General features: G+C 51.1%; 1 protein-coding gene across 3 annotated transcripts in view; it reads right to left on the bottom strand.

The window, feature by feature from the left end:
* The window catches only part of DCDC2C (doublecortin domain containing 2C), a 66,363-nt gene that overhangs the window by 25,350 nt on the left and 24,890 nt on the right, over positions 1-16,123 (bottom strand). For 2 of the 3 annotated variants that reach the window (XM_070459176.1, XM_070459177.1), the window contains 5 exons: positions 15,215-15,257; positions 13,972-14,008; positions 4,960-5,086; positions 2,269-2,369; positions 721-789 (listed from right to left, as the gene is read on the bottom strand). In XM_070459176.1, coding sequence (XP_070315277.1) covers positions 721-789; positions 2,269-2,369; positions 4,960-5,086; positions 13,972-14,008; positions 15,215-15,257 — 377 coding nt within the window. The remainder of the gene's footprint in view (positions 1-720; positions 790-2,268; positions 2,370-4,959; positions 5,087-13,971; positions 14,009-15,214; positions 15,258-16,123) is intronic. The other variant, XM_070459175.1, reaches the window with a different exon arrangement.

The following is a 16,123-nucleotide window of genomic DNA, read 5'->3' as shown; positions in this document are numbered from 1 at the left end:
CATTTCACAATCGATACATATATCAAGTTGGGCACCTTAAAAATAGACAGTTTTTAGTTGTCAAATATCTCTCGATCAAACAAGTTAAAACAGAAGGGCATCAGTTCTGTTTTCCCAGTGCACATATTTCATACAGATCAGTCACATAATCTCACCACTTACTACAGGAAGAAACACGCTGCATGCGTTGACGGCACATCCAAAGCATATGGACGGGAAACAGAGAAAACCCAAACCACACGGTGTGTTCTGAGCAAGCTCACGCGGCTGCTGCAGAGCCTGTGCCACATGCAGCCTCAGCCAAGACGTCGTCACACCACACGGACGCCCCATAAAACCGATGCCCGAGGTACTCGGAACAATGGAGCCTCCCCACACCCCCTGCCATGGCGCCCCTCCCCTTCCTCCCTTCTAAAGATGCATCTTGAGAGTTGTTGGGGGAAAAGCTTTTCAGTCTGTGCCTGGAAATACAGCAAAAGGCAATTAGGATTAGTGTAGAACCATGAACACTACGCCTGCAATTTCTGACATATGAGAGACCTGAGGTGAGTACAGCCTGCCTGGAAGACACACACTATGGTCCAACAATTCTACCCTGGGGTGAATTGGCTCTCAGACCCTTGTCCCATCCAATGGGAGCTCCACCCAACATGTTACAAGGATAAAGAGGGGCCGTAGACTCAGGCTGGCCAGTACAAAATGAACGGAGAGTCAACTCACCCTGTTGCTTTCAAAATCAGACGTGTGTCTGTCTGTCTCTTCAGCGTCTTTGACGATCTCGGCTGGTCTCTGGGGATAAAAGACACCACATGCTGGATTTAGTTACAGTCAACCTCGTCACGGTCCTTCCAAGCTGCAAAGAGCGGGTGAAACCCTGTGACCGCCTGATGCTTGTACGGGCAGAGACAAAAGCCACCCTTTATCCCACAGAGGTTTCTTCCCACCCAGGATAGCATCTGCTCTGCATTTTTACCTTTGACTGCGCCAACGAATGCCCACCTCTGTAATAAAACTGTTGGGGAAAAATGTTAAGAGACACTGCAAATGCCTTTTGGGTAAAAAGGAGAGACTGGTCACTGCAGACCCTCTGCAATTCCCAGCATACCCGTGGGGACCCCGAACAGCACCCTCCTCCGGGTCCAAGAGACTGCCTGGCCCTGCTCCCTCCAAGGCCGTGGGCACACTACGCTGTGTGGGTACCTTCCTGGTGGTCACGGCTTGTTGGCAAAAGGCAACAAGCTGTTGCAGTCGGTGCCCTGGGGTCTCTCTCTGCTCTGGGAAAATTGTGTGTTCTGGGGTCAAAAATCAAAGGCTCCCCTGGGTGCTTCTGGGGCAGAGGAGGGCCTCCCAAAGTCAGCCAGCCAGCAGAGTCCAACCTCTGGTGCTCCCATGACCTCAGAGGCAGAAACGGCTCGTGGTCAAGTGCACACTGGCCCTTGAGGCCTCTGCCTGGACAGATCGCTTGTCATCGGGGACAGCAGGTCATGTAGCCACACCTGACTTAAAGTCAGTGGACGAGTGATCGGATTGATGCCAGCGCTGAGCCCCGAGGGCCCGACAACTCCTGCCAGCTGATCCTGAACATGCAGCCCTTGGCTTCAGCTTCTGTGCAGGAGCCCAGCCTCGAGGTCAGCCCCCTGGCCAGCTCATCTGTCCCCTCCTCTCCTCCGGGGGCCACGCGGGGCTTCACCTCCCTCCTCCGTGAAGCCAGGAGGACGGGAACGGTGAGTGAGGGTCCCCGGCGTGCCAGGCCCTGGACGAGACACTTCCACGCCGAGTGCACAACACTCAGCGCCCAGGCCGACCAGCTCGGTGATGTCACCTGACTGCAGGGACAGGAGGCTGAGCCTGAGAGCAGGAAGCCAGGAAGGGACAGATCCCTGGTTCCCAACCACGTGGTCTGAAGACACCACTCATCCTGTCTTTCCAGCAGTGATTCCTAGGAGCCTCCCACCTGCCAGGCCCTCTCCTGGGAACAGGGGCTATACAAGTAAGTAATGCAGACCATCCCATTGGTGTGGAGCTGGTAGCTTGGCCGGGGGGGAAAGACAGGAACCAAAACAATGACAAGACGGAGTATGCAGTCACAAACAACTGGTCAGTGGGTCCTGGTAGCAGGAGAGTCTTGGGGGAAAAACGGGCAGGAAAATGTGAGGAGCAGGATCTGAAGGGTGTTAACTGCAGGAGGCAAAGAACATTCTAGAGGGGCCAGGGAGAGCTCAGGGGAGGGGCCGGGGATGTGAGCAGGCAGGGGGAGGGGCCACCCACCCGGTCCACAGGCAGCTCCACGTGCACGTCTGGGGCCTCCTTGACTTCCGGGGCTCCTTGGGTCTCCTGGTTAGGAGTCTGGGCTTTAAACACGTCACCATCTGGAGGAAAATAACACAGTGTTTTCAAGCTGATGTGCACTGCACCTTTTCTGACCCAAACCAGAGTTACAGCTCAGCATTCTCAGAGCCTCCCGTGTCGTTGTCAGGCAGCCTGGTCCAGGGGCGGCAGGCCCTGCACGCCACCTCCCTCCCCGCTGCCCCGGTTCTGCTTCAGTCCAGGCGCTGGGCCTGGGGCCCCTCGACACCTGCACTGTGTCCACAAAGGTCCCGGGCCCTGGGAGTCGGGGTCATCCCTGTGTCCCCCCGCTCACGGGCCTCAGGCCAGAGGCAGATGCCGTGAGCATTCGACAAGGGTGTAACCAGCTCCCTCAGTTAGAAACAAATGCAAAGCAACCGCCAGACATCAACATCAGAGTTTAAGGCCACGCAGATGTACTCCTTCAAAACATATTCAAGAACTGGATTTAATAGGCAGGGGTTAAAGCTGTACACTTGAGTCACTCAACTGAACTGGCAGATAAAATCATGTAATAGCATTACAACTAGATGTGTTAAAAGCTTACAAAATCCCAAGATTCTTGAAAAGCTTATCCTCACCCTGATCAAAAGCAACAGGTGACAGCAATCAGAAAGAAGTGGGCCAGGCAGTTCCTTCAACATCCAAGAAGACACAGATGTGGCCGCTGATGGGCTCATGATCCAAAACGGGAGACTGTGGTCGCAGCCTATCCCATTCCTTGGTCAAGAGTCCTGGATCTCCCCGTCCCCATGGGTCCATTCCTGCCCTCTCTGGTCCCTGGCCTAGAAGAGCCACCCGCACGCCCTGGGCTGGAGGATGAGGGGCGGAAGAGGAGAGGAAAGGGGCAGGACCCACTGCGTCCCAGAGGTTCCTCTATGTGTGCCTTTGATATTAACATTCAAGACAGTCCTCAAACAAACCCAGGGGGCCCCCTGCAGACAGAGTGTGGGCCCAGGTCTCGGGTCCAGCGGGGTGATGGCTAGAGTGAGAGTCCTAGGACACCACACCCCTCCCAGAGGGAGGGCACGCTCTGCGCCCGACCACCCAGGCCACGCCCACAGGGTATGTCTTCCCAAGAAAGACTTTACTCAGTGGTTGAATTTTCCATTGCCGCTAATATATTACAGAGTTTCAGGTCATAAAGGCTCAACAGGCTCAGTGATAGCCCCAGAGGGTGGTTCAGGACAGTATGACCTCGGTTCTCACGCATCTGCCTGGCCCACAGGGCTGCAAGCTCCGCGGATGGAAGGAACACGTCTGAACACCCCCGCGTGTCCAGACCCGAGCCTGGTGCATCACAGGACGATGCTTTGTCCCAGGATGGGGAGCACCGGGGTGGGGGGGAACAGTCAGAGAAAAACATCAGGGAAACAGCCAACGCTATAGCTTGAAGCACACACAGGAAGCTAAGAAGCTGTGAGCAAAGAGGAGAAAACTGAAGTCATTTTGTGTGGTACTGAGCGTCGAGGGAGGGGACAGCTTTAAGAGAAAGGACTTTTGAACTTGTCAGGTGCTGCGGAGAAGGCAAGGGGACCCCTGCCTCCAGTCACTCTCCTCTCTCCACAGCCAGCCACAGGACTAGGGTCTCCTAAGCGTCCATCAGACCTACAGGGAACACGGACCAGAAGCACCTTCTTCAGAGCCTGGACGCCCATCAGAGCTAACAACAGTCGTAACAGTAGCAGGAATAATACCAGTAACAATAGTGCTGACAGTAGCAGTGACAGCAGTAACGGTAGTTACAATAGCACTAATAGTAACAGTAACAGTAACATCAGTAATAGTAGTGCCAGCGATGCCAACAAGGGCAGGGACCGTGGCGCTACCAGTGGTAATGACAGTGTCACTAACACTAGTGCTGACAGCAGCAGTGATCACAGCAGTGAGAGCCGTGCCAGTCACCGCGGGAACAGCAGCAGCAGTGAGAGCAGGGGCAGCGGTGCTAACAAGGGCAGGGACCGTGGCGCTAACGATGGTGGTACCAGTGGCGTGAACAGTGACAGTGACCCTAACAGCAGTAGTGACGGGCCGACAGCAGTCGTGACAGCAGGGCGAGTAACAGGAACGCTGACGGCAGCGCTGACAGTGGCGCAGCAGAAACTAGTAACGTGAGCGGTGGTGACAACGCTGCTAGTGCTGGCAGTTGCAGCGACAGCACTGAGAACGGCAGTGGGGCTGGAAGGAGTGTATTTTAAATTATCCCCTTTTAAAATCACTTCTGGAAGTTAGTCTTTTGAAAGCCTCTCATACTCCACACAGTTCAGGTGGCTTTGTGCTCACATTTCCCTCAGAAGGCTGACATGCTTGCTGGCTGTTTTCTGTGTCAACGACCTTCAGGGACAGCATGCCCACCCTGACGTCCAGAGAGACCACGGAGTGGTCTAAGTCCTGTGTTACTCTTGGGCTTAACTGAGGAGTTCTGTTTCTTCACTCCCCTCACCACGGCCCTACCCGATAACCGACGTATTAACAAATCGGACAGTTACAGTCAGGATTTTAAATCAGATCGTTGTCAGTCACATCTCTACAGGACGAAATTGGTCTGGTAAAGCACATTCTCAACCCGGCAGCTTTCTGCATCGCCAGCAGCCGCGTGGAATTTCACCTCACCTGCCCCACTCTGGATTAAAGGCTCTGCCTTTCGCTTCTTTTTTCCTTCTTTGGCATAAAACACAGAATCCTGTGCTTTGGGTGAAACGCTGTCCTGTTTACAAGTGTCTTTCACCTTGGGATCCTCCTACGGTACAAATGAAGAACAAAAAGCACGTTAGGATGGAGGCGTACTGTACATCTAATCAGTTATTCTGAGAAAAGCCAGGGAAAGTGCACACTCCTCAGGTGATCTGTGGGACAGGACCCAGGTGCCCCCAACGGGCCCCCTTCTTGCACCACCTGGACCATGCTTTCTCCTACATTTCTCTTCTGTAAAGTGGCAAAAATACTCCTCTCCCCCCCTCCGAGGAACACCAGGGGCAGCACCTTGGCAGGAAGGGAAGCGGTTCTCTTCCCAAATGAAGGGGCCGGAGGAGGGCCTCCCAGGAGGGCATGTGTGGGGCGGGGGGCAGGTCTGCAGGGGTCGCTGGGGCTCTAGAGATACTTCTGCCAGCCTCCACAAAAGTGCTTCAGCAACGACCACCCAACGTTCGCCCCTGGAACCTCAGGGCGGGATGGAGCGCCTCCAGTGATAAAAACAATGCCTGGCAGGTGTGTCGGGTTACACCTGAGGGGAACTCAGATTTCTAAAAAAAAAAAAACAACTATAAACTATAATAACAAAGCAGAACCAGATCACAGTGTGAGATGAACTCAATCTGAGCACCACTCCAATTCTACCCCATCGTTACATATAACCTTACATTCCACCCTTTACATACAAGCCATCTGTTTAGTTCTCCTTTATTCCTCTTTACTGAAGTATTTGGAAGTGAATACAGGTAAAACTATATAGATAGATATTTCTCGTAAGTTCTCTATGTCACTTAAGAAAATGTCAAACTAAACCCAACCACCTTGTACCATTTATATATGGCACTCTGTATATTATGCAAATTACTAGGGGTTTCTTCCTTGTGGAAATTGAAAGTGAAAATAGTATTTTGACCACATACAAGCACCACACAAAATCTACCTATCTTAGGAGGCTTTCCTGCAAGCCAAAACTGTGTTCATAAGTCGAGGAAGCAAGGCCTTGGCAGAATTGGTTTTAGAGACAGAAATGGTATATGATGTTTGTGCCTTGGAGGCAGCTGGAGGCTGGGATTTAGAAAACTTTCTTGGTTCTTCCTGGCATGACTCACATCTCCTTGTCACAAGCATTTTCCATCTTTGGTCTCTAAAGTAAAGACACCATACATTGAGCTTATTATCTCTGAAATAGCATTCAAAGGACAGTGACAAGGACATATTGCCCTCCATCATCACGAGGGCACAAAAGCAGAGACGATGCTGAACGAAGAGACCAAAGCAACGCACACTCATCGAGGTCAGACGCCTGCTCCCGGCACCCCAGCAGTTCCCGACGCAGTGGGGCGGCAGGTGAAGGAGGACACACGCCCTATCTACACTACTGGGTGGTCCCCTGACATTAGAAACAGAAGCCCCTGCAGAACTGCAGGACGGTCACCCCGTTCAAGAAACAGGCCTTGACACAGACTTCTAGCTAATCCACCACCCACACTCCAATCTGGTCTCCATGCCATGACATGCTCCGTGGACCCTAACTCGACCACAGACCCAGCCCAGAAAGACAGCAAAATATTTACACAATTCTGCTTTTAATTTCCTTCATCTTTCCTCCTGTTAAAAGTATTTTTGGAAAATAAACCTGAGACAAACTAAGCTTATTACTCTGTGGTGTCTTGAGAAATACTACTATCCTGCAGAGCTGCCATCAATCAGTCCAGAGAATTCCATGGACTGTATAGGCCAGAACACTAGAGTGGGGAGTCGTTCCCTCCTCCAGGGAATCTTCCCAACCCAGGGATCAAACCCAGATCTCCCACACTGCAAGCAGATTCTTTCCCATCTGAGCCACCAGGGAATCCCATGAATACTGGAGTTGGTAGCCTATCCCTTCTCCAGGGCATCTTCCCGACCCAGGAATTGAACTGAGGTCTCCTGCACTGCAGGTGGATTCTTTACCAGCAGAGCTGTCAGGGAAGCCCCAAAGTGAAAGCATTAGTCACTCAGTCGTGTCCGACTCTTTGCGCCCCACGGACTCTAGCCCACCAGGCTCCTCAGTCCATGGGGATTCTCCGGACAAGAATACTGCAGTGGGGCTGCCATTTCCTTCTCCAGGGGATCTTCCCGACCCAGGAATCGAACCCGGGTCTCCTGCATTGCAGGCAGACTCTTTACCTACTGAGCTACGAGGGAAGCCCTCCTATTAAAAGCATTTTTGGAAAATAAGCCTGAGGAACACTGCACTTACTACTCTGTGGTGTTCTGAGAAAGAATATTTTCCTGCAGAGCTGCCATAACCAATCCAGCTGTTTTAATGCCACTGCAACGGATCACCCAACACATGAAACACAGCCTCCGAAGGCCACCTGGGACGAACGAGACTGGGTCCAATTGACAAACGCAACAACCAGTTCAGAGGCAATCCATCCTCAGGTAGAAACCAACATGCCTCCTGGAAAAAAGCCATTTCTCTGGCTCCCCAGTGAACGTCCTGGTCCCAAAGCAGGTCAAGACCTTCCATCAACAAACCAGTCTCGGCTTTGAGCGCTGCTAACACAGAAGATTCGCTGACACTTGAACCGGAGCGTTGCAGCCCCAGGCTGCCGGAAGATGACAACGAGCACCTCCTGACTGTCCTGTGACGCTGCGTGACCTCGGCAGCCTGCAGACGTCAGCTCCAGAGTGTCTGTCTCACGCTGAACTTCACAGTCTAGACCTGGCCATCAGAGCGTGGGTGTCAGGCGCCCACACGCACTCACGCTTGGGCTCCAGTGCTTGATCCCAGTTATTCACTATTTGCTTACCAACACTCGGGTTTTATGGCCCAAGAGAAATAGGTAATATTAACATTCTGATTGTGGATATGATATAAATACAATGCTCATTAACTATTTACTGGTATTTTATGGAGTCTTGCACCATATAATATCACTTTAATATACAAACCCAATTTTAAGTGTTTGTTAAATTAACCACATTTCTCTGGAAGGTAATAGATACCTTCTTTGGAAGATACATGCGTGTGTGCTAAGTCGCTCAGCCGTGTCTGACTCTGTGACCCTATGGAACGTAGCCCCCCAGGCTTCTCCATCCACGGGATTCTCAGGCAGGAATACTGGGGCGGGCTGCCACGTTCTCCTTCAGGGCAGCTTCCCAACCCAGGGATAGAACCCGTCTCTTAACGTCTCCTGCTTGGCAACTGCACCGTAAATGTGGGTGCTATAAAACTGAGTTTGCTGTAACAAAATCAGAGTGGCTGTCTTCAATTACTTTCATTGGACTGAGAGAGTCATGGTTCAAGTTAAGTGGACCATTTAAGGCACTGACAGGCTTCTAGGACTTCCGTGGCGGTCCAGCGGTTAAGAATCCGCCTGCCAAAGCAAGGGACACGGGTTCCACCCCTGGTCTAGGAAGACTCTACACGTTGTTGGGGAACTGAGCCCACGTGCCACAACTGCTGAAGCCCACAGACTCGAGAGCTGAGCTCTGCAACGAGAGGAGCCACTGCAATGAGAAACCCAGGCACCTCGACCAAGAGTAGCCCTTGCTCACTGCAACTAGAGAAAGCCCACACCAGCAACCAAAGATAAAAATAATTTTTTTTTAAAAAGGAGTTAAGGTATTGGCAGAGTCCTAATGCATTTCCCGATGTTCAAATATCTGCCTCGGGCAATTAGTGAACTAAGCCAATCAAACAAGGCAGACTGGGTCCCAAGCATGGTTCAAGTGTGCTAATTGTGACTTTTTTTTGCCATTCTCTTAGAAATGGGCATTTTGAACAGTGCAATTTAAAATTCTGCTAAATTAAGACAAACCCTTTCATTTTGTTCTCAACGGAAATCTAGATGTAAGAAGCAAACAGCTCTGCTCTTCAATTTTTTTAATACTCTGTTAAGGTATCTGCATTAGCTTAAATTATCTACATTAGCTTAGATTTATGCCCTTGGAAGCAAGTCTGATGCCAGGAATTCCGCGGGAGGGAACAAGAAGGAAAGGGGGAGTTGGCTTTCACCGATGGAAACCGTGGGGGTCAGTGGCAGTAAGTCTCACCACTGGTCAGCAGAGCCAGGGTTCCAACTGAGGACATCTGAGTCCAGAATACTCGCTCTTAAAGCCCTGGGCATTCCCTGGGTGGGAGTCCTTGGCTATAAGGAAGGAAACCTGCTGCCATAATACGTAGAGAAGGTCTCGCCCACTTCCTAGGCATCCAATCAGATCCAGAGAAGGTTCGTCTTTTTCCTCATTAAAGAATCCACAAGGATAACCCCAGACGAACATGGGAGCAGACTTGTCCTCTACCGCAGATCACAGAGAATTCTGTTTGACATCAACAATGCTTCGCGGGGAGTTCAGGGTTTCTGAGCCCAAGTCACTCGTTCTCCTTGCTTGGCCCTGCAGTAAGCTTTTCTCTGATCAAAACAAAACCAAAACAATACTTTTCTGTACAGATATCATCTCCTATCGCCCCTTCCCTCTCGTGTGGCAGACGTGGTCATCCTGAGCAAAACACCTCCTCGCACACCAACATTTACCTCCTGCTCCCCCAGGGGCCCAGTTCTCTGCTCCTGACCGCCATCCACCACCACCGCCCTGGGAACCCTGAAGTCACTCCTGACTCTTCCCACTTCCTCACACTCCCCAGTCATCTGGGTATGCCCATGTTCCTCCTCACGGTTTTCCTTCCCATTTTGCTGAATTGAGATGCCAAAAATCGGTAAGACACATGGTTCTTTCCTGTGTTGCTAATAAAGAAGTTGCCACTTAAGCCATGTTGAGGTGCTTCCTTATTACCCAGAAGTTCTTTCCTCTACATCCTGAAAAAAAGCCCTTTTGGAACTCTTTAGACATAGATAATTATCTATACCACGTGGAGGGAAACTGTGTGTGCGTGCTTACTTATGTCTGACTGTTTGCAGCCCCGTGGACTACAGCCTGCCGGGCTCCTCTGTCCACAGGATTCTCCAGGCAAGAGTACCGGTGTGGGCAGACATGCTCTTCTCCAGGGGATGTTCCCGACCCAGGGACCAAACCTGAGGCTCCGGTGTTGTCGGTAGGCTCTCTACTACCTGAGCCACTGGGGAAGCCCAAGGGAAAACAGAGGAGCCACTGACCAGAACCATCTTCCGGAAGTGCGGACATGACCTCAGACTCCCCCAGCCCAGGGGACCCTTCAGCTAAATGCAGCCTCCTAAGTGCCTGGTGGAACCAGCCCAAGACCCACTCAGCCTACCCACAACATCTCGAGAAATAATGAATCGCTGTCATCGTAAGTGAAAGTCGCTCAGTAGTGTCCGACTCTTTGTGACCCCATGGACTACACAGTCATGAAATTCTCCAGGCCAGAATACTGGAGTGGGTAGCCTTTCCCTTACTCCAGGGCATCTTCCCAACCCAGGGATCGAACCCAGTTCTTCCGCGTTTCAGGAGGGGTCTTTACCAGCTGAGCCGCCAGGGGAGCTTAAAACTGGCGTGTCAAGAGTTGTCATAAGCTCCTCTTGTCGTAAGCGCCTCGTTTTTAGATGATGCTCTTTGCATAGTAACAGGTCATTGAAACTGGTAGCTCAGCTATGCGTGGGCTGTCTCCCTTTCTGGGTCCATAAACGGATTGGCTGCTGTTTTACAAAAGCATATGGAACTGAAGAACATATCCACTAAAAGCAAACACACATAGGAGCCCACTTCAATTCTGAATCACAGCAGAATCATTTCAAGGACATTTACACAGCAATTAAACTCACCGTGTGCAGTGACAGCTATGCACCCCCTCAACTGGAGAGAGGGTAAAGCTAGTGGCTGTGGTCAGGTTCACCATGACAATAAATGAACTCATGACACGACGGCCAAGAGGCATCAGCCTAAGATGCTCGGCGGTCTTGGAGCCGGGAAGATGGGCGCACGCTCGTCACAGAAACAGTGACGCGGGGCAGCTCGCAAGCCCGCCTGCTGCCCTGCATGCAGTTGCCTGGGCGACCCGGCGGCCTCAGGACAGGTCTCTCCTCTGTTATTTCCATCCATGCTCCATTTTCAGCCCGTACAGTTCGTTCTGTCGTTAGCAGGGATTCTCAACTGCACGTCTGTTCCTTTCTCTTCCCTGCTGAGGTCAGGAGCCCCAGGAATACAGGTGTCTCACCTGCTCTCCCAGCCCGCCACCTGCACCCCACCTTCCCCCACAGGTACTGTGTTCTCCTCACTTTGCGGCCGTGCTGATGGAGAGACAGGGGTGCGTCTGAAAGTCAAAGAGGTGACTGGCTGCCCTCCTGGAATTGCTGACGAAGGGGGGTGTTGATGCTGGTGGAATTCGGGATAACAGCAGACTTGGGCTAGACCGGAGAACAGAGCCCATTTCCCGGGTAAGGACAGTCATGATCCTGTGGTCCCTGCGTCCTGTTCACTGGCAGGTTCTGGCACTCCACTGGCAGACACTCACATGCGGCGCATCTGTTATCTCCAGCATATGAAGCTTTGCCCGGCCACCAGACACATAAATTCATCAACAGATGCCCTCATTCAAGCCTGACAGTCTGTGGGTGGAGGACTCTGTGTGTATTTGAGTTTGTTCACTGAGGGGTCAGGAAGACCTTGTACCATAGGTCATTTACAAACACACTTGCAGGACTTCGCTGGTGGTGCAGTGGATAAGAATCTGCCTGCCAATGCGGGCGACCCAAGTTCGATCCCTGGTCCAGGAAGATTTCACATGCCACAGAGCAACTAAGCCAGCAAGCAGCAGCCCCTGAGGCCTGTGCGCCTGGAGGAGGAGGCTTCTGCAGGAGCAGAAGCCACTGCGACGAGAATCCTGAGCACTACAGCAAAGAGTGGCCCCCACTCACCGCGACCAGAGAGAGGCCACGCCCAGCAACAAAGAACTGGCGCAACCGAAAATAAATAAATTAAAAAAATCAAATGTGTTAAAACAAAACACACACTTGCAGATTTAGGCCACACAATTCAGCAGTTCCACTTCTGGGCACATATCCAGAGAAAACACTAATTTGAAAAGATACACACACTCCAATGTTCGAAGCTGTACTATTTACAGTAGTCAAGACATGGAAGAAATCTAAGCGTCCATCAACAGGTGAATGGATTAAGAACAATGTGGTACATGTGTACAATGGAACAATATGGAAGGAGATTTTCATGTTATCGGATTATCATATCATCAGGATTATCATCATCGTATGGAACAAACATACCTAACATTATCATATTATCAGAAGTTATCTTATTAAGGTAAGCCAGAGAAAGACAAATATCATATGATATCCTTTATATGTGGAAACTTCAAAAAATGATACAGATTGACTCATTTACAAAACAGAAATAGACTCACAAACATAGCAAACAAACCCGTGGTTAGCAAAGGGGCTAAGAGCGGGGAGGGGTAAACTAGCAGTTTGGGGTTAAGGCATGATACTTTGCTCTACAGAAGAGATAAGCAGCAAGCACAGGCGACATTGAGTATAGCAGAGGGAACTGTACTCAGTATCTTGCAGGAGCCTATTATAGAAAAGAATCTGAAAAAGAACATATGCACATATATATGTATAACGGAATCACTCTGCTGTGCCCTTGAAAGTAACACAACATTGTAAATTAACCATACTTCAATTTTTAAAACTGCTTTAAAAAACTGTTTGCAGATTTAAAAGAAAACTCAGTTCTCAGTCTTACCAACAGCTGCTACTCCGCCCACCTGACACCCTTAAAATGGGGAGATGACCAAGGGCTCAGGAGAGCCCAACATGCTGCAGGGCGAAGTCCCCACTGAGGGGCAGTCCTGGGCTTCCAGGTGGGTTTTTAAATTTCCTCCCCTCACTTTCCAGAAGGATGTTGAGATGGTTCGCACAGAATATAGATGAAAACTTAATAAGCTAGAAGTGGAAAATCGGGAACAAGTTAAAGGAACACACGTATGTAGCGTAAGATAGTTGCCGTGACTCGTCCTAAATGCAGGTTTCTGCAGCCAAAGGGAAGGGGTCAGCATGCAGAGCGGTTTCCACTCTCAGCATCACAGCCCAGTCCTCAGACGGGGCGAGGACCCCCTCGGGGCTCAGTTCTGAGGTTAATGGGCACACGGACCTTTACACAAGGGACAACGGGTAACGAGAGCCCTTGGCCAGTGTCCGTATCTCAGCCTTTGCTAAACCAGTGCTGTTTGTTTTCTCCTAGGGCTTTTAGTCTTCTATTAATAAAATAAAACGTGCTTGTGTATTCATGATAGATCTAATTTTTCTAAAACGACACATTTTTGCATTGCAGTTTATGCCATGTTGGTAATCATTCTGTTTAAAGAGTCCAAAGTATTAAATACTGCTGTTGAAACCCATTATCTTTCCAGTGATAGATTTCCAGAAGGGGAAAGGAAATGCAGATATGTTGGAAGAAACATGCTCAATTTTAGACCAATTTTAAATGTATAATGAGAAGAAAATTACACCCTAGTTATAAGGAGCCAAAGCCAAAACAACAGAACAGTGAAAAGAGGACACAACAAAAGCGGTTACCAACCCGCACGGCAGGTTCAGCAGATGGATTCAGTCACCTGTGTGTTCAGCAGCATCGAAAACCACAGAGCTGTGGGATTTCAAATGTGCACCTTCCACCCTAAGTAAGAGTCATCACCGAGAATTCAGTGCCCACACGACGTGTGAAATCCTGGGGAGGGCGGCAGAGAGTAGCTCTGTAGAGCTCAGATCCTGTGCTATTTCCTTCTCGGACGACCTGGCGCTTCTCTGAGTCACATTTCCAACCTGGGCCTCGTCTGCACGTGGAGACGTGCCGACCGCCCCCCTTCCCACCAGCCATCATCCTAATCACACGACTCATTTATATGAAATGTGTGTCACAGCACAAGTCCATGTGTCTGTCCCCACAAGACGGAGAGCGCCCCGAGGGCAGAATCCCATCTATCATTTCTGTGTTCTTGGTGATGCTTACCCATTCGTCCAGCAGACATTTAACATTTAATGCAGTCCTTAGAGACAGAGAAAGATAAAAGTAAGTAAGATGATCCTTTTAAGAAGCTACCAAAATAACAACAAAATCAAATCAGAGAAACCTTCACAGGAAAAGCCAGACAGCAGGAGAATGAGGTAGTCCAGGCTCGTCTCATCTAGGAAGAATGTGCAAAACTCTCTAGCAATATTTAGCAAAATATACTCAAAGTATTTTTTTTTCAGCAGTGAGGCATTTTCAGGGCAGGCTGGTTGGGCAAGGACTGTGGCCATGAATTCAGTGTGAAGAGGGCCAGTTCAGTGCTGTCATCACTCTGAGCTCCTCCCGGGCAAGTACAGACCGAGCAAGGGCTGGGTCCCAAGGCTAGGCTTGCCCCAGGTGAACGCAAGGTGGTCCGGGGGTACGGAAGCCAGAGCTCCTTGCAGGGAGGTGACAGACGGTGGGTATGAAATAGGAGCTGCGATAGGAGGGGAGCAAACCCAAGGGCTGGCGGCCTGCTATCAGAAACGAGTAGACTGATACCTCAAGACCTCCCAAGGCCAACAGGCTCCAGAGGGTCAGGACTCAAGCAGAGCAGCTGGGAAGGAAGGAAACAGTAGGCATTGAACAGTTTTGTTGAGTACGCACACAGCGGAGCCAGTGCAGCATGGATTTCACGCGCTGGTCTGGGACGCACAGTCAGGGCGTGAACAGGCGATGTTGGCCTGTCCAGGTTGCTGCGATCTGGCCTCCACCTGCCTCCCTTGTCCCATGCTTTGTGCTGCAGTAACACATTGTGTGTTTGGATGCACGCACACACACACACGCACTTCCTCCAGCTGTCACGTCCACCTGAAACCCGCTCCCAGCTCCCTCCAGGCCGAGCGGGCCCCGTAAGGCCTGTGTGTCTCTGTCTCCGCACGCCCTGTGTTCCATCGCTAACACCTGACATGCCTCTCAGGCCTGGACTCTGGGCCCCAGCTTTGCCCCTGATCTGCTCGCCTCGTTCACAGGAGGGAGCCTGTGCTCAGAAGCTCGCTCTACAGGAGCGGAGCCAGACTGTCCAGTATCCTTTTTGACGCCAAAGGACACCAGGGTCTTCTGGAGGAGGAATGCACCTCACCTCACCTGGAGGGGAGCAAACCCAAGGGCTGGCGGCCTGACTCAGAACAGAACAGACTGACACGCTCAAGAGCCCCCCAGGGGCAAGGACAGTTGTCACTATCCCTTGTCTAGAAGTACTTACTTTTTCCTTTCCTCGTGAATGTTTCTCAATGTCTCTGTACTTTCTGAAAAAACAGAAGAGAGTCATGCTTGAAATGTTTAAAGCTCACCAAAATCATCAAATAAAAATGTCGACCACCGTCTCAGCCTCAGGAAACACTGACCACCACAAGGAAGGAGCTAACTGTGCCCAGAGGACACAGCCTCCTAGCAACATCAGCTTCCAGGGAGAGAAAGCACCCCCACCCTGGGGTTGTGGGGGGGTAGTGGCTGACCCAAGGTTGACCCAAGGCAGCACATTTATAGGCATCTTCTGCCCCAAAGCCTTTATATGCTCTCAGGGCAGGGTGGATGGGAACCCTAACATTTGAAAGGATTTGACGGTTGTTTAATCACATTTGCAAACCCGGTTTCTTCACACAGCCCTTGAGAGGACGTGCAGAACCAGCATTCCTGCTCTCCTTGGGCTGGTAGAGAACCCGGGTTCCAGACACGAGGGTTTACTCAAACGCCCAACTGATCAGCAGAACTGGGGCCAAAACAGCCAACGTTGGGCCAATCCAGCCCAAAGTCCGGTCCCTCCTCCGTCCCCTCCCCTGCCAGCAGGGCTCCCGTCTGCCTTCTGAGTCGTCTGCCTTCCGAGTCAACAGCCACGCAGACCGGCCCGCCTGCAGCTAATTCTTCCCCGGGGCCGACGCGGGCCTCCGCTGTGCACTTTCGGACCGGCCTCCCCAACGCAGGCCTCCCGCTGAGGAGCACCTGCCCGGTCCGCCTCCTGAGTGGTGACTGGACTCAGGCTCTCATCCACCCTGCGGACTCTTCACCCCAAGCCCCAGCTCTCTGATGAGGGAGAAAGCTCTTTAAGCAACCCAGAGACTCGGGTCAGGGTTCAACATGTGACCAGATGACAGGAAAGAACAAAACACTGATG

Source organism: Odocoileus virginianus, chromosome 31 (genome assembly GCF_023699985.2).
Source record: "Odocoileus virginianus isolate 20LAN1187 ecotype Illinois chromosome 31, Ovbor_1.2, whole genome shotgun sequence".
NCBI classification, from domain to species: Eukaryota; Metazoa; Chordata; class Mammalia; order Artiodactyla; family Cervidae; genus Odocoileus; species Odocoileus virginianus.
Note: the sequence above shows the minus strand (reverse complement) of the source record. Positions and strands in the feature narration are given on the sequence as shown.